Source organism: Anopheles marshallii, chromosome 3, assembly GCF_943734725.1.
Source record: "Anopheles marshallii chromosome 3, idAnoMarsDA_429_01, whole genome shotgun sequence".
NCBI lineage: Eukaryota > Metazoa > Arthropoda > Insecta > Diptera > Culicidae > Anopheles > Anopheles marshallii.
Genome location: NC_071327.1, coordinates 72,564 through 91,141, shown reverse-complemented (window position 1 = coordinate 91,141; position 18,578 = coordinate 72,564). Strand labels below are relative to the sequence as shown.

Genomic DNA, 18,578 nt, shown 5'->3' with positions numbered 1-18,578 from the left:
GCGGGAAATCAGAGAGAGATGGAGGATGCTTTCCCTTTCATTTAGCTCACTGACACTAGCGATCGTACTCACGAGTTTGATAGTATGCGGTGGTGAAATTGCCCACCACTATCGTTTACTCTCAAACTATCACAAGATCTGCTATCACGCGCAATGATAACATGCGAGAGTGGTACAGCTACATGCACGCTGGAGGTGAGTCAATGTTTCCTCCTAGAAAGATGCTCTCCTAGTATCCGAAATCTGAAATCGGCTCGTTTGTATGGCGTTTCGCATCAGCCGACGGGAAATCAGAAAGAGATGGAGGATGCTTTCCCTTTCATCTAGCTTACTGACACTAGCGATCGTATTCACGAGTTTGATAGTATGCGGTGGTGAAATTGCCCACCACTATCGTTTACTCTCAAACTATCACAAGATCTGCTATCACGCGCAATGATAACATGCGAGAGTGGTACAGCTACATGCACGCTGGAGGTGAGTCAATGTTTCCTCCTAGAAAGATGCTCTCCTGGTATCCGAAATCTGAAATCGGCTCGTTTGTATGGCGTTTCGCATCAGCCGGCGGGAAATCAGAGAGAGATGGAGGATGCTTTCCCTTTCATCTAGCTTACTGACACTAGCGATCGTATTCACGAGTTTGATAGTATGCGGTGGTGAAATTGCCCACCACTATCGTTTACTCTCAAACTATCACAAGATCTGCTATCACGCGCAATGATAACATGCGAGAGTGGTACAGCTACATGCACGCTGGAGTTGAGTCAATGTTTCCTCCTAGAAAGATGCTCTCCTGGTATCCGAAATCTGAAATCGGCTCGTTTGTATGGCGTTTCGCATCAGCCGGCGGGAAATCAGAGAGAGAGATGGAGGATGCTTTCCCTTTCATCTAGCTTACTGACACTAGCGATTGTATTCACGAGTTTGATAGTATGCGGTGGTGAAATTGCCCACCACTATCGTTTACTCTCAAACTATCACAAGATCTGCTATCACGCGCAATGATAACATGCGAGAGTGGTACAGCTACATGCACGCTGGAGTTGAGTCAATGTTTCCTCCTAGAAAGATGCTCTCCTGGTATCCGAAATCTGAAATCGGCTCGTTTGTATGGCGTTTCGCATCAGCCGGCGGGAAATCAGAGAGAGAGATGGAGGATGCTTTCCCTTTCATCTAGCTTACTGACACTAGCGATTGTATTCACGAGTTTGATAGTATGCGGTGGTGAAATTGCCCACCACTATCGTTTACTCTCAAACTATCACAAGATCTGCTATCACGCGCAATGATAACATGCGAGAGTGGTACAGCTACATGCACGCTGGAGGTGAGTCAATGTTTCCTCCTAGAAAGATGCTCTCCTGGTATCCGAAATCTGAAATCGGCTCGTTTGTATGGCGTTTCGCATCAGCCGACAGGAAATCAGAGAGAGATGGAGAATGTTTTCCCTTTCATCTACACTAGCGATCGTATTCACGAGTTTGATAGTATGCGGTGGTGAAATTGCCCACCACTATCGTTTACTCTCAAACTATCACAAGATCTGCTATCACGCTCAATGATGGAAGCCGTGTGAATTTGATTGTCTCTAAAAAGAACGAACATACTTCAAAAGACGATCAAACACAATTAACGAGTTTCAACGAGGCCCTAATAAAACATTGTACATGCAAACTGAAAGGAAGGGAAGGGGAAACGGAAATGGAACAAAATTTGAACTAAAAAAATATACAGGCAGTCCCCGAGATAAGCGGTTCTTCTTATTATTCTGCTTGTTATATTGTTATTCTTATTATACTTCTTCTTTGCAATTATGAAAGCAATTATTAATTATTATTCAATTCAAATGCTTTCATAAGTTTACTGATCATCTGCATCTGGTGAATCTGCAATGCATGCAAAAACAAAATGCTCATAACGAAAGCTTTTGCATGGCTTCTTGATGGAAGCTTTGATGTGAGCTTTTGAAATTCTTTGAACCACGAACAGTCGATACCCGAGACACCCGAGATACCCGAGTTTCCTTTAAAACTTCGTTTATACGACGTATTAAGGGATCGAATACTTATTTCCACGTTACAAAGTACATCCAAAATTGTTATTTGTACGTTTATGTCAAGAATTATAATAAAATGTTATGAAATTTAAATTTCTATAATAATAAAATGTGGGACGGCCGGTGGTGCATTGGTAGCAGCGCCGGTTTTCACACGGCAGGACCGGTCCAAAATCCCATCCAGAGCAATCCCCCGAAGCAACAAGTTACTATCCTGATACGTGGTAAAATAAGGTCTACTGCGAAGATTTTAATGAAGTTTAAATCACGCCATATGCATTACTGTTTAGTCGTGGAAATCTACTCTGCTCAGATACATCATATTTATATAACGCATAGCGCAAAAGCCATATTTGAATATTAAAAGAAATATGTTCTCAAGCTTTTTAATACCAGATAGTCGAGTTTTTTCAGTTTGCTTAAGAACGACTGTTCATCAAACTAAAGCATATTGGGAATTTTTAACAGGAAAATATTATACACAGATATGGACAAATTTTTTTTATTTACTGTGACATGTTCATCGCATTCTCCATTACTGGCTATTGCTGAAATTCAAGTTAGGCGGATTGCTCTGGAATGCATTATCCGCGTAACTCCATGGAAAAAAACCCTGTACACATTATTGTCACGGTACGCATTTTCAATAAGGTTACCTGATTAGAATTTTAAACTTAAAACTCATCACATTGAACATATATATTCATAAAGATATTCATATAAACGAAATTCATATAAACTGATTTTTATAACTAATATTTCCGTTGACTATTTTCCAGAACAAATTATAACAATCATTAGATACCCATCATTTCCAATGAGGATTGCCTGATTCTTCATGACGAAGTCAAGCTATAAATCTTTAGGTTGATAGTACTATGATATGTTTTGATATTGAGAGACATGCGTTCAATGTACTGCACTTAATATGACACTTGCATTTTTGCGTTGTAGAAAAAATACAAACACACTCGCGTTAACTCAGTTAACAATATTGAACTATGCCTTAGTTGAGAAGTTGTTATTGAGCAAATTAAATGTTGCTTACCAGTGTCGAAAATATACCTATTTTAAAACATTATACGTCCGAGTAGACCCGGGATAAGGTTATCTTTCACTGTTTGGAGAAGGAAGGAATGTTTTCAAACCAATGTGGATTGTACCCTGGATTAAGTCACTCTTATACGCAATACTCTTGAATAAGAAAAAAAATCCGATGTAGCGAACGATAGTAATAGTAAGCTGTATATCCTTACTCACACAGAATACTCAAATTTTAAAACTAGCAATACATCAATAACAATACTGAATGATGCCCTAGATGAGAGGCTGGTATTGAGCAAATTAAATGTAGTTTAGCAGGGTCAAAAACATACGTATTTTTTAATCCTAATTTCTGATGGAATGAACGACAGGAATAGAAAACTCCATCTTACTTAAACATAATACACAAACGTTGACTAAAAATTTGGAAACTATGTACAAAATAACACTTAAACTACTTAAATTACTTAAATAGAATAGAATAAACAAACGCATGCTCAACTTTTGAAATTAAAAATACATCAATAACAATACTGAACGATGCACTAGATGAGAGGTTGATATTGAGCAAATTATTTGTTGTTTACCTGTAGCGAAAATATATATATTCTTCAATTTTCTAATTTCCGATGCAACGAACGACAGGAATAGAAAATTCCATATCCTTACTCAAACAGAATACACAAATGAGGGCTCGAATTCTGTAACTGTTTTGTACAAATTTTTACGAATTTTGTACAAATTAACATTTCGTGTAGTTAGGTTAGGCGAAGCACTGACGCAAGCATTATTAATGTATATATGACCAGTATGATGAATGCATGAACAACTAGCACAAACAATGGGAAGCACGCGTCACACAAATTATATATTACAGCTTCAATCTAATTCAGGCTCCATTTACTCTAGCAATCACTATGGTATTAGCTTTCATAGATTGCATCACTGTTTGCACTGTTATTTAATTTAGAGCACCTAAATGTCCGAAATGGGACAGCTCGGTGGTGTATTGGTAGCGACAACGGTCTTCACAGACATAACCAATCCAAATCCCATCCGGACCCATTCCCCGTACACAGGATTGACTATCCAGCTACAGGTAAATGAAGTCAATGAAAGTTAGAAATGGCAGGCAGGGTTAGACCTCTTGTGGTTGTTGTACCGATAAAGATAAAGAAAATGTCCGAATACACTGTTCCTATCGTCTAATGAGGTATATGGGTCTAATGAAGACACAGACGTACATATTTAAATTAGTACCGGTCGATTGATAAGAGCACCTTGTCTATCTGAAAGCTTCGTCCAGCAACTACTTCTTAAGGTTTAACTAAATAACTAAGTATCTGTGTAAGTGATTTAGCGTTAGGTTCTTGGTTTTGATGTTGTTGGTGGTAAGATAAAGCTTGTTGGTGGTAAATCCCTGGTTTCCAAACGGAGATGGCCCGCTACTGCAATCACGCTGATCATATCACTAAACGATGAATATGGTTGGTATCGAACACAAAATCATCGCCATTCGTGTCACTGCGATTCATCGATACGATACTTTCATTTTTGGTGTTCCGAGTTAGCTGACGCTTAGGCTAGTGCAAAAGGATGGAATACAAGGTATTGGTAGGTTAGGTTGTGCTTGGATGTATTGGAAAGTTATAAACTTACCTGTCCGTTTTTATTAATCATCTTGCCTTGTTCAATCAGACGTTGAGGCACCAACCATAAGCAGTCTGTCATAGTTATCAACACGTTAGTTAGATGGCAACACTGGGCTGCCATGCGTACTTGCGCCCCAATATCATTCTTATCCGCTGGATGAACAAATCTTCAACAAAACATAAAAGTTGGTAGTTTGACAGAGGGGAATTAAATCTGGAACAGTTTCCTTGCTTACCTTGGAGGAAATAATGAAGGTGCAATGATCGTTGCCACGTTCTGTTGGGACATTTTGTTCAATGCTTGGAACTCGACAACTCGACGGAAGAAATTTAGCAGTTCACGCAATGTGTTGCGATTTTCGTGTGGTAATAGCTGACAAAGTACAGCTAGTGCCTTATACTGATCGTGTGGAGGTAAAACTAAAACGGAACAAAATAGCTCAATTTCCGGTGTGGACTTATTCGTGTTTAAATTCGCTAATACTTACCATTCGTTTGATAAAAAAGGTGTACCAGATCATTAGCCAACAGTGGCTGGGGTAGCTCTCTTAACCAACGCTTCAAGAGTGCACTGAGATCATGCACACCTGCCTTCTTGATCAGTGGATTGATCTTTTCTGGCTTGCAATAAAAATTATGTTCAATTTCATTGTACAGTGCTTCGATCTAGTGAAGAAAATATGTATTAAATTATTCTTGTTTTGCTCTGCCCAGCGCCACACCTACCTTCTGCTTGTGGCCTGGTACTCGTAAAATGCCTTCTTCTCTAGCACCACGCACACCTAGCTCAGCCAATATGGCCTGCAGTACTAGTGGCACCAAGGCTGTATCCTCTCCAGTGACCTGTTGATCACGCCGAACAAGTGCATTCAGCGATACGCCAAACACATTGCCTTCCTCTTTTCGCTTTCGTTTGAAAGGTTTCCGCTTGTCGAGTGACACGTGATTTTTGTCAAAAAGTGAGGCCAATTCGAGCCACAGCAGCGGTTGTAATCGCTTCTGCTCACCTTCCGATATCTGGTCGATGTCGAGGCAAGGTTCACGGGAACTTTCCGGCAGCTGTTGCCACTGGTCCGCGGCCGAAGGGATCGTTTGCTTAATCATGCTCTCGAAGCTGACCGGTTCGTATGACGAGCGAAGCGGTGAGTTCTCCACTGAGTTTAGTAGACTGTTGCGTGGCGGCGAGCTCGGCGGGCTCTGTTCAGAGGACGAGTTGCCAGAGTCGTCATTGTCCCGACGGACAACGGACGTGCCGTTGTATAGGTTGGAGTGGCTTCGCGTGCCGGAAATGTGTTGACCAGCGTGGGGTCTTTGCATGCAAATAGTAGAAGTTTGTTAAGTATGGAGAAATGTATTATGATTGAGAAATTTGTCATACCCGATCGTAAATGATGGATCCGAACCGGATCGAATCCTTGGTATGTGAATCGTTCCCAGTCTTTGGAAGTTAAGCAATTCAATGCCCTCTGCAAATGTAATCAAAGAAAAAGATTATATCAACATTATATATCTTGATTCTACAACAACACCTTAGCTAGTCTCAACCCACCGTTGTGAATTGGGATGTCGCATCGAATGTGCGAGCCACGGAACAGTTCCGCGGAACCACGTAATGGTGCACTGGGTGTGCGGCGGAGATTTTGTTTGCCACGGATAGGGGTCGGGCGAACAACACCATAACCATCAAATATGGAAACAAAGCCTGGTATGTGAGGGTGATGCCCATTGCTCGATGGCGTATTCCAAGTATCGTCTCCTGGTAACGAGTCAAGCGAGTCGGGTGTGGCACTGCGTGAACGGGTGCCCGTGCTGGAAGAATCTTGATCCCGAAATACGTCCCGAATGTCCGGCTTCTTCGTCGATCGGTTGCGTGTGCGTCCACGTACCGTGCGATTGAGCGCCTTCACGCGCTGCTTTACCGCTTCCGCGTGCATGCTCGATAGACCACAGATGACCGGAGCTAATTCTGTCGCTGGCAGCTCGCGACCCTGTCATAGATTAAGAGAGAGAAATGAAGATAATATTAGCAAACGCTGACAAGAGTGGTAGTTTTATATATTTTTAATTAAGACGGATCTTCGAAGTCTTATCAGCTGCATAATATAAATTTCTTAAGGAATTTCCTCCTTGTCTTTTGCCTTAGCCCGGCCATGTTCGGTTGTGATTGTGGGTTGTGTCATTGTTGGAGTTGTTGCTGCTATTGTTGATCTTGAGGTTCTAGATGTTCTAGATGCTATTTTTTATGTGGGTCGACCATTTCGGTGCTAAAGCTAAAGCATGTAAAACCATCTATGATTGCTTTATTAAAGTAAATAATAAATAGAAAAGGGTCGTACACACTTACTTCTTCAAATGCTTTGGTTAGCTGTGGAAATCCTGCCGAATTAAGCCATTCTGCTTCGAGTTCTCCATCTAGAGGCGGAGAAAAAGGAGAGAAATGAGGAAATGTTTACTGCTGCTGGTAAAACAGTTTAAGCTTCTACTTAATTACATCGCGCTTTTGACGGCCTTGTCCTTTATGACCTTGCGCTTGGCCAAGAACGTGTAAGCCTTTAGCCGATTGTTGGTTTATTTTATCACTGTGCTTGTGCGACGACTTTCTTACCGAACCGGTTTCAATGTGATAATTTTTATACCTTTTGTCCACATACGGCTGGTGTGCGGGTTCTACGGTGAAGTTAGGTTTCTTTATTTTATTTATGAACAAACTGAACGCTTGTTCTTTGCTATCAACCCTTTACTGATCAATTATGCAGTATTAATAGACAGACTCTGGTAAAACATAGCTCATTAGATGAGCGACTATGTTTTTAAATATTTTCCTGTTCACATAAGTCGCTTTTTTAAAGAAGAACACCATTCGGACGGAAGAGTAAAAAAACAGTATGGAAATTCATTGTTTGTTCGCATTGCAAACACTAGTATTTATATGCTTGCGAAGTATAGCCCCTTTCTTGAAGGTAACTTAATGGACATACATTGGTCATTTGTTTTGTCCCTTTTTTGTGATAGCGGATTCACAAGGTTAGCTTTGTCGTAACAACCATAGCCTCTTCACATATTGTGTCAAGTCTCTTTCGCACACTGAGACATTTTTGAATGTTGAAATCTTGAATGACCCCTAACAGAGTTCTGAGTTACTGAGACAAAAATTTTGTCTCCATGCTGGTGGGTGCTTGATTTGTTTATGAGCGAAAAGCGCGGAAAAGCATGTAAGCTTTACCAAACAAATTGGCATCAGGTAGCATAAAAGAATACAAACGTTAACTATATGTTATGTAAGAAAATGAAACTGACAAGGTTTGTTTGTATAAACCACACTGGTAATGGAAAGGGTAAATGGTTTTAACTAAACACAGCTTTTTACGCATGGTACGTTTTACAGCTCCATGGTATACTATCCAATAGGGCAGCTGAAACATACCTGAGCATACCCCACCATACCCCACCGGACAGAATAATAAAATAAAATTAACCACTTTTGTAACGCCGTTCAATTTGCGTAGTTTATCTTAAACGTAACGTACGATCGGCCGGTGTGTTGGATGATCTTGTAACCAATTTCGATTATAAAAAAAACTAATTACGAGGCAGTCGTTTATAACGGATAAGCTTATGTTTTTTTTTCTTGTAAGGAAACAATCGAACTAATATCTAGGAAAAGATCAATGTATCGAAACATGAGTTTATTTCAAAGTAATGTAAAATGTAAATTTTCATCGTTTCTACATTAAACTACATTAAAAATTAGATTTAGAGAAGTTGTACGTATACATCCATTTAAACCAAAAAAAAAAACTTATAACTCGCGGTGGTTTGCGATCGACTCAAAAAGACAAGCAAAAGCATATTTTTACAACCCTGTTGGCGACCTGTTTGCACTACTAACCCATAAAATGAAAAGGTATACAGAGCAAGCATAAATTAATAATTAATTAACAAGCGCTCACGATGGCCGACATGGCTGATGTTCCATGATCTACGTGAAGCTCCGCATTTTTGCTCGTGATGACATTATCCACCGTTTTTCAGTGCCTTAAAAGGCAAACAAAGGAGGTATTATGCGCTTACCATGGTTTTCCATCAACATCCATGGTTCAGAAACGAGAGAGCCAAAAGTGGTAACTGTATGGTTAAGTTTTATATTTGGCGCACTTTTTAAGCGTTCCGGTATCACAACAAGGCTACGATTTCAATAAAAAAAATAATCCTTATCTTCCACGTGTTTCATCTCTGCACAATTGATTACGTCTAAAATATTCCCCGCTCAATTGAAGTTTTTTCTCTCGTGTCTGAGTAGTGGAGCGCGCTATAATTGAGTTTCATAACTCATATCCTGAAATATATTTGTATTGATTGCTGATACAATATTTTTATCACGTCTTGTGCTTAAAGGGCTCAATATCTTTTAAAATTAATACAATAACTACTTGGGAGTGTTTCGATAATGAGAAAATTTTGCGTGCGTTCCTTCATTAACAAAAACTCGCGTGTCATACGTTCAAACATTAGTTTACAGCTTTTCATTTTAACATTTACAGCCGGAGTTTGTGGGAAACGAACTATGAACGACGTTTTTAAAACGGTTTCCGGATGATTTTTATGCCGGAAGACCAACCCAAACCGACTTGGTGGGAATTTGGTCTAGCAACAAGTGATGGAAAGAGCTGATGGAAATGAAGAGAAAAGGTAAATGATGACATAGAAATGTGCGTTTATGTAAAAAAATATTTACATAATTGGGGTGTTAAATGCTAAATTTCATCTATTTATCATCTCCAAATCTCTTATCTCGTCTAAATCTATTTTTATACAAAAAGGAAAAATTTCCTCGTATTATTTTCGTCCCACAAGTTTAATAGGTTTAACGGAACGGTGGTGTATTGGTAGTGACGCGGGTCTTCACACGATAGGATCGGTATAAAATTCCAGGTGGACCAATCTTCCGTGCACAGGCCTGGCAATATCGCAAAAAAAGAAGGCCAGAAATGGCCAGAAAAAAAGTCAAATAATAGCCAGAAATGGCAGGCTTAGTCCTCTTGAGGTTGTTATGCTTGTAAAGAAGAGAAGATGAAGAATGTTAACAGCAACTTGATCCCCTTGCCGAATAGCTCATATCCGTGTGCCAAAATCATACAACATCGGAAATCGTGAGAGCGGCACTGTATCGAAAACTTTAAATTGAAGTTCACAGTTAACATTGCACAGCTATTAGATGCCCGTTTGGTTGGGTTATAACATTGGAATATCTTTCGAGTCAGGTATTATAATCGGTACAATTGCACGTTAGAGCCCGGGTACCAGGGCTAAGCATTGCTTAATTTCGCACATCATTTGAACTGTGTTCCATTCGTAACAGTTTATGTGTTGAGTTAACTCATGGAATACCTTCTACTAAAAAAGAAAAAAAAAACGAGAACGAGTAACTGCATTTACTCATTCACTACTGCACTCCGCAATTGTAGGTACCTTCCTGCCCTAGATGCTCGTACATCGTCTTTTACGATTTCGGTTTTCTGATGCAAAAAAAAACAAAGAAGCCTCGCCCAAACCAAAAAACAAAATAAAACATATTCGTACAGCAGAAGGAGTGTAACGTGTGTAATGTTGTTGGAGATCATTTCAAATCGATGGCATTGGATTTCAAATATCTACTTTTTGATACACATTAATACTCAATCGATGGCATTGGATTTCAAATATCTGCTTTTTGATACACACTAGCTAATCGGCCCGGTTGCAGGGCTACGCAAAGCAAATTTCATGGCATACGCAAATTCGGAGGTTCACGCCATGTACCATGAACTGTAGAATTGTTGTCCCGGCGGCGACGACGGTATTCTGCTTGTCGCTTGCGGTTCAACCGAGCCTTCCGGGCTGCGGGCGTCTCTTCGGGTGGGGTGGCCTATCTTGCCGTCCATTCTAAGTTTGACCGTACCGGTTCTGACATTGACTAAAACCAACAGCAAAGCTGATTAATTCGTTTAAGTATGAATGTGAATTTCTCTAGCAAACTTACCTGTTTTTGAATTGAGCAGAAATATGTAACAACGAATGAAAATATCTATGTACTATACGTTTCACAGCAAACAATTGAATTCGCCAATAATCGATTGAATTTCGAAGAATTATTACTGAGCAGAATAGTCTAACTCGCTTGTCGCTATGAATGATTCGTGAAAATATACCATCGTTCCTTATCGTATAGCACTGCCTATGCGATTCATTCATTTTGTATATCCACCATGTATTATGGTGTAAATTATGGTATGAATTATGTAGTTTAAAGTTTTGACATGAATTAAACAATTTTCTAAAATATTGTAGAATTTCAAGGCAGTATTTACTTTAGGCAGTATTAAAATTAGAATCGGCATATTCTTCCACGAAAGCTTTTGTTCGAGCCTGTTGCAGAACATTTAGCAATAAACGTAAATTTATCTTAAACCAAATCATATTCATATCATCCAAGTAAGCTTAGATTTGTACGACCACCAAAAACGACAACAATCTAGTTTGTATGCAGAGTTTGACGACCGAGCTAACGTAGCACAAATGCATTGGAAGTTTTTTTTTTTTTAACTTTCTCATTGAAAAAAACCTATACCTACCCTGCAGTAACGCTCCGTTACTCACGAGTAGAATTTATATAGCGATTACGAAAAGTTTGGATTTGCTGAGTACCCCCGAGATAAGATGTCCTTTCACTGTTTGCAGAAGGAAATGTCTTCAAACGAATGTGAATTGTATATTACATTAAGCTACCATTAGTTATAAGCAATACAACCTGGCCCTTTAGCCTTAGCCAATAACAATAACTTTCGAATAAAAAAAGAGGTGTGGGAAGTTACTTGCAATACACGTGGTTTCAATAACAATTGCATCGATTTTGATTTTGTGAAATCGATCTCCCACCCAATGCGATCGGCACCCCTTGGGAAAGCGTACGCGCGAAAACCGATCGACCTGAAATGTCGAGGTAAATTTGTGCGACTCGTGGTGGTGGGATTCTTTTATTTGCTTTCCTATAGCACTTCGGCACGCACAAACTTCAAGGCCCAAGGCTGATTCATGTAATTAGGAGAAACAGGTTGTATATTGAAAGGAATGACATTGAGATTGGCTTCGGAGTGCATTGTAAAGCGCGTTACGTCGCCAAATTAGATGATCGATTCACCCATTTCCGGCGCTCATTCAGTTTGACCATTTTAATTTAAAAAATGAGCAAATGTATATTACGAAATACTGTATGCACAGTATTTTTAAATGAGTTTGTTATATTGAAATGGAAATACATACCGGACTCAATGAAAACCTATTTAAGTTTTTAGTGGGTATATAAAAAAATTTGTAAACCACAATCATCTCGAACAGCTTAATGCCCTGGGTATTTACAAAGTCATATGGAATTATAAATCGCAGCCTATGTATAGTGATATTACACATTGAAACGATCCTATAGAAAACATAATAGCCACCATAAATCGAACATCAGCAACAATCAACTTCGTAATCACTCCATAATTGTTAAGCACTGACATTACCTTGCCGTTCGTGCCGTACATTCCCGTCAGCGCGCATCCATTAGCAAATCTACGACTAGTTGAAAAAGTAAATAACTACAAAAACCATCACCCTAAGTACAATTGGCATCAATCAATTGTGTCAGGAAGCGTATTCACACTTTTTGTGGATTGCTCCTGGTTCCTTCTCCCATCTAAACCCATTCGCCTCGAACGGAACTGTCATAAAATGGCAATTTGGGCAGATGAAAAAATCATTGCGAAAACTGCTAATGATATAAATCGTCGAAAGGAACATTTAAATTAACTGAAAATGCAGCAGAAACCTTTAGGGATCTGCTTCAGTCACATATAACACTCATCGAAAAACTGATGAGAGCACACTGTAAGGATCTGCATTTCCGAATGACAAAACTCCATTTGTATACAATTATGCACGACGGGTCGTCGCAACAGAATTAGACAGTAAGGCATATGATCAACTAAATTATGGTTCTGTTTGATCGTTCCATTATTACAATTGCTTATCCAGCAATAACGAAAGCGAAAAGGTGAACTATACTACTTACTAAGACTGAACTAAGACAGTTCAGTATTGTATGGTACTTGGTATGTTATGCGAATATTGTTTTAATGACCACAATAGTTTTTAGGTGTAATAATTGAATTTTATTTTATGTTGAGTTATGAGAATACAACAATCCCTCACCTCGCCCTACCAATTACCAATTTCTGATAACGCTCGCTTTGCTACTTGGACCTTTTTGTCAAACACTGATAACCCATAAAGTCACATTAATAACCCATAAAGTCAAAGTCCACTCATTAGCGAAAGAGTGTGAGCAAAGATTGGCAAATTTATGCTTCGGCCCGTATTCATTTTTTATGTGGCGTGAATTTACGATGATAAGCCCAGTGGGCGGACGTGGCTTGGCTGGCAGCAGTTTGTACGAATAACATAACGCCTTTTGTTGATTTGTTGTTGTGATCAACTATCGGCTCCTTATGCATACAATGTTGGGCACATATTTCGAATGACGACAGAATGCAACCCTCGAGACTGGATGCGAACGGCATTTCCGCTTGATTGCTATTTCTCTCTATACATGCATCACTGCACAAAATATACGACAGCATCACCGACCAGTAGAGAACATAATATTGAACTCACTTCATATTATATGTCGGAGATACTTAGATATGTTGCTAGTATCGCTCAATAGACACAACAAAACGCCTTGAAAAATGTCCGGCGCGTGACAAACAATGTGTCACTTGTTTCTTTGCACTTTTTCGCATTTCACCATATCGGGTTGCCCGAACAGAAACGATCATTTACGACAAAATTCTTGGCGGAACTGCAATACACAGGGATCGTATGATCTCTGGCTTGCTATCATGTATCGGAAGAAAAACTATACTTTATTTTGAGTACATTAAAGTATACAACACGGCAATTCCATCGGTCTGTCTAGACAATCGAAGCGCTGTGTGGCATGATGACTTATGCAATAAGGTCATTTTTACGGTCCAAAGAAATTTTAACCTTGAGCAAAAGTACGATAGCAATGACCAAAAAGAGATTTTATTTACTCTTTGAAGAACGGCCGGGCAGTCATGTTATTTATGAAACAACAACATAAAGTGATCTTAAGTTACGATATGAATACTATAAGGATCTTATATATCTGTCAAAAATGTTATTTATTTAAATTCATTTCCTTTATACCTTAAAAATAAAAAAATAACAAGAATTATATTAATGCTTTAATACTGTTCATTATTCAAACACCATGAAGGCAAAGTTTGTACAGGTAAATACTACGTTTAGTCATCAGTGTCGCATCTAGCAAGCCTTATTTGAAATGCATACCGTACACGGCTAGTAAACATGGTCACGTTCAATGATCAGTCCTCTGCATACCGAAAGTGAACGCACAAGGCATAAGAATTAGAATTTATTTGTAAACACAAGAAGTCAAATTTGTACGTTTAGGCTGATGTTTAATCAACGATATAACGCGGCTTTCAACACATTGCGATCGTGCCCATGGTTCGTGCCCAAAATCGTAACTGGGAACCAAGGAAGTTGTTGAAAAATGGTTGAACATTATTGAAAATCGAAAACCACGTCTCATTATTTGTTATTTGTTATTTATTTTTTTAAATTCTTTAAAAAAAATATTGTCTCAACGAGGTTTTATTGAGTTATTTCCAACATTATGATTACTGTTGAACAATCCCGTACAAAATTTAAATAGATCGCATTTAAATTTAATTATTAATATCCTCGATTGCAATGGAAAAAGCGATCCTTACACAATATATAAATCACCAAGGAACACGTTCGATGCTCGCACATCTTTTCGAAACCTATACTCTCCCCTTTCATGAAACATTGCGCGGCACAATAATAACTTCATTAAATAAATCAATAGAAATCAAATATCAAATCAAAAGTAATCAAAATCAAAGGGAAGGAAAAGAAATATGTTGCTTAATTGCTTCAAGATATCTTTTTTCGGTATTATTGGTCGACGGCAAGATTTTCATTGATCCCTATCCTCGGTGCTACTGTTCTGGTCCTCTTGTAAAGTACACAAGGCAATTGCCGATTTCTGGACGGTTGGCTACGCTTCAGACGGAACTCTTACGCATCGACCAATAAGAAAGATCCAGCACCAGGAAACTTTAATAGGAACACCATACGCCACTTTGAACCATTGGAGAGAGGGAATGTACCAACCGAAGAGTGCACATCTCGTTTATCAATAAAAATAATGCCAAATTGTAAATTTGTTCAGTTATGCGTTCATTTGCTCGCATGTACGATCATTTAGTCTCACCGTTTTCGAACCGATCGTATCTCTTCTTCATCGTTCAACTATCACAGACAAATGCTTATACTATTACTTAATGTACTTGCGTTAAATTAACAGCACGTTTGCACCCACCTTTGCCCGGTAAGTAGAATGGAGTGGACAATTGGAATGTAGCGACAAGACAGGCTATCGATTGTTGTGGATAGATCGGAGAAATTACCCCCTTCATACAGTGCCTCCTTGAACCGTTTTTTTTTTTCTTCATTTACGATTTACGAAAGTAAGAGGCCAAGGAAGTGACGACCCACTAGGTAGTCAAAGGCCTAGGTCTGGGTCTGCCATTTCTTGCTTTCTTTGACTTTAATTACTCGTATTTTCCGATCCAATTCCCGGCACCTGGTCCTGCCGTCCCTGATTTTGTCCCGGTCCTGCCATCTGAAAAACTGAAAATCTAATTTACCGATTCGCGCGATGAAATCCACTCATCAAATTATAGTCCACGGGTATCGAAATCTTCGCCCCCTGAATTCACTGCAGAATTCGCACTTTTCACTTATTACAACGTGCGATTAAAGAAGATATTGCCTCGCATGTTGGGTAATAATACACTACACTACCAGAGGATCATCTTCAGTATCGTCCACCTGATGAAACCGTTCTAGCAATGAAGCTAATAGTACAGGAAAAAAGGAAGTAGTAAGAAAAAAAAATTCAATCATATTGAATCAACGAAATCCAATATATTTTTGCAACAAGCAAAAGCAAAAGTATGGCCAAACGATCCAATCATTTTTGTGTATGATTCTTACATTGTGTAACTATTTACTTCATCCTGTTCCCTGTATTTACCATGTTTGATTCTATGTTTTGATATACCTACCATGACCTGAAAGCAGGCACTTTCGATTGCAGATGAAATGAATAAAAAGGAAATCCCACATCGACTGTTCATGGAGTTGCGTCAGTGCTTCGTGGCTAGTGATAGAGGGGCGACTTATTATTTGAATGACTGTCGATTCGGTCGACGATCGCACAAGATGATCACATATCGAATCCGTGCGGTGACCAACCTATTTGACTGTATCATAGACCCGATCGAACGTACCGATGATGTAATAATAAAGGATGTATTAAACATTCAACTTCCCAAGCCTTTAAACGAGACAATCATCCGTATCGCATGCACCATGTGTGGTAATTTTGCAGTTTAATAAGCTCCAAGCACAACTGAATGTGGCCAGCAAACTTGAAAACTTTGTGAACGCATAATACGCGACTTGTCCAGATGTCCTCAGTTTAATCAACGGCCCATCTATTAGAGTGTAGATCATCATCCATCATCCATTTTAAACGATAATGACGCATGATAATTGACAGGTGGACGATACTAAAGATGATCACTAAAATGGTAGTGTAGTGTATTATCACCCAACATGCGAGGCGGCATCTTCTTAAATCGTACGTTATAATAAGTGGAATAGTGTGAATTTAATTCAATTTACTCTAGTCAGTCACGTTTTGAGTCCTATCACATTGACTTAACAGATAATTCAGAATTACAACGTTGCCAATGAGCATTCACTATTTTCAAGCATTTCGCTAATTAAATTAATTAATGTTTTTCTGCTCTGAAGTACTCCTCTTCCTCGTAATGAAAAGACGTAAATACTCCGTATCTAAACCCACGTGATCTATTAGATGTGTGTTTTTTTTGTGTTTGCAATATTGCAGCAATCTTATCGTCTTTTTTTAACGATGATAAGATTCACAATAGGTGCTTCGGTGATTCGCATACTTCAAGCGGCCGCATACCAAAGGTCACTTGATTTGTACCAGTTTTCTTAACATTATATTATTATTTAATAGACTCATTATGATTGATCTCCAAATCTTTTCACTGAGTTTTAAAGTTTACATTTTTCATTCTTTATTGTTGGAATGACAGGACAATAAATGCACAACGCTGTTCTTTATTCACCTCGGGCCTCACGTATATTTATAAACAACGAGGGATAAAACAGCTGATGAAGGGCTATCAAATATGGTCCGTAGAGTTATCATTACCACAGCAGACACTCCTTGTTTGTAGATGCAAGCAGATATATTACAGCCTTGATTCGTTGGCATACAAATTACACAAATATACTACAGTCGTAATTCGGGCGTGCGAAATTTAGATAACCAACTGTTGCTTGTATTTCTAGTTGAATCCGAATTACGATGTAGGATACGATGAGACAATAACACTGTTTAGATAGGAAACTGAGACTCGATAATACGACAAACATTTCTTTAAGATGAATGTCTACAACGTCTTGTCGCTTGGCGCAAATGCATCTTCGAGTGAAGATCACGTAAAATGGGTGATGCATTCGTTGCAGCCCGTTTATTGCACTTACCGGCATAATGGATGATGGGTTCAATCGGTGCCTGCAGCTTGTACTCGGATAAATACTCATCCAAATCGTCCACCACATGTGACACTTTGTGATGATTACTTGCCATCATTATGGCCAGAGGTGGCGGTGGCGCCGACGAAGGTTGCTGCACCTGATGACCACCCCCGATGCGCGATAGCATTATCAGCAGGTTTGTGTCGTTTGCTCCTACGTCAGTGCACTTCACTCTATTCAACACACACACACCCTTGTTCCGTCACTATTGCAAATTGCAGATCTTCATGTGATTTACAGCATTGAAGTAGTTAGCGGACGATCTATTGCGCGCTTTGATACTGTTATCTTCTTCTTACTTTCACTCTACAGCACTATACTGCACTACACCAACACAGACCACTGCGTTTTTTTGCACGATATCGATGAGTTTCCGTATTGATATTTTCTCGTATTATTTGTTGCTACATTGAAAACAGACAAAACACAAATATAACGTAAAGAAACAATTAACACTGCAGTGTGGTGATAGCAAGATAGAGCCACGAAACTCATAGGGATGCTACAAGAGGGGAGAAATCATTTTTCAAACAAAAACTCTCTTTTTATGTTTCTATATATATCATAACACAGAAATGACACATTAAGTTTTGCGGGATAAGCATAGACCTCAATCGAACCATATTGATGACCGATGTAGTTGTGTGCTGTGTTTGCAGCTTTTTATTTCTTTTACACTCCTTAATTCACTTCCTGTTCCGCCTTCAAAGTGGTTGCAATCAGCGCATCGTGCAGATGAAAATGATCCATCCGATAGAGGTGGAAAATCGAATGCTACTGGTTTGCTCTCACAAGCGGTTTGTTGTGTCGTTTCGTGAAATTATTGGACGGTCTATGGCGGCTTTTTTTTTTATTTTGAAAATGATTACATGGTCGCTATTATTTACCAAGTAGCTTTGTTTTATATCTTGATATATTACTTTATGCTATAGTGGCAATCACATGTGGAGGCATTGATTATAGAGGCTAGAGAGGTCACTATTATTTACATGGTCGCTATTATTTACCAAGTAGCTTTGTTTTATATC

At 39.0% G+C, this 18,578-nt stretch overlaps 1 protein-coding gene across 1 annotated transcript; it reads right to left on the bottom strand.

The window, feature by feature from the left end:
- Positions 1-4,563: 4,563 nt before the first annotated feature.
- LOC128711452 (rho GTPase-activating protein conundrum) lies at positions 4,564-17,677 on the bottom strand. The gene is made up of 9 exons (XM_053806328.1): positions 17,497-17,677; positions 7,097-7,164; positions 6,302-6,740; positions 6,131-6,218; positions 5,479-6,061; positions 5,241-5,418; positions 4,989-5,172; positions 4,760-4,919; positions 4,564-4,683 (listed from the first exon to the last, which is right to left on the bottom strand). Exons 1-9 carry the CDS (start codon positions 17,675-17,677, stop codon positions 4,564-4,566), a joined length of 2,001 nt encoding a protein of 666 aa, XP_053662303.1.
- Between the last annotated feature and the right edge of the window lie 901 nt (positions 17,678-18,578).

Bases quoted from the DNA above. Each gene is read 5' to 3' on its own strand.
- LOC128711452 (XM_053806328.1), bottom strand. From the start codon at position 17,677: ATGCTATCGCGCATCGGGGGTGGTCATCAGGTGCAGCAACCTTCGTCG. The intron at 7,165-17,496 runs GTAAGTGCAATA...CTCCGCCTCTAG, and splicing joins ACCCATCATCCATTATGCCG to ATGGAGAACTCGAAGCAGAA. The intron at 5,419-5,478 runs GTAGGTGTGGCG...TTTCTTCACTAG, and splicing joins TACCAGGCCACAAGCAGAAG to ATCGAAGCACTGTACAATGA.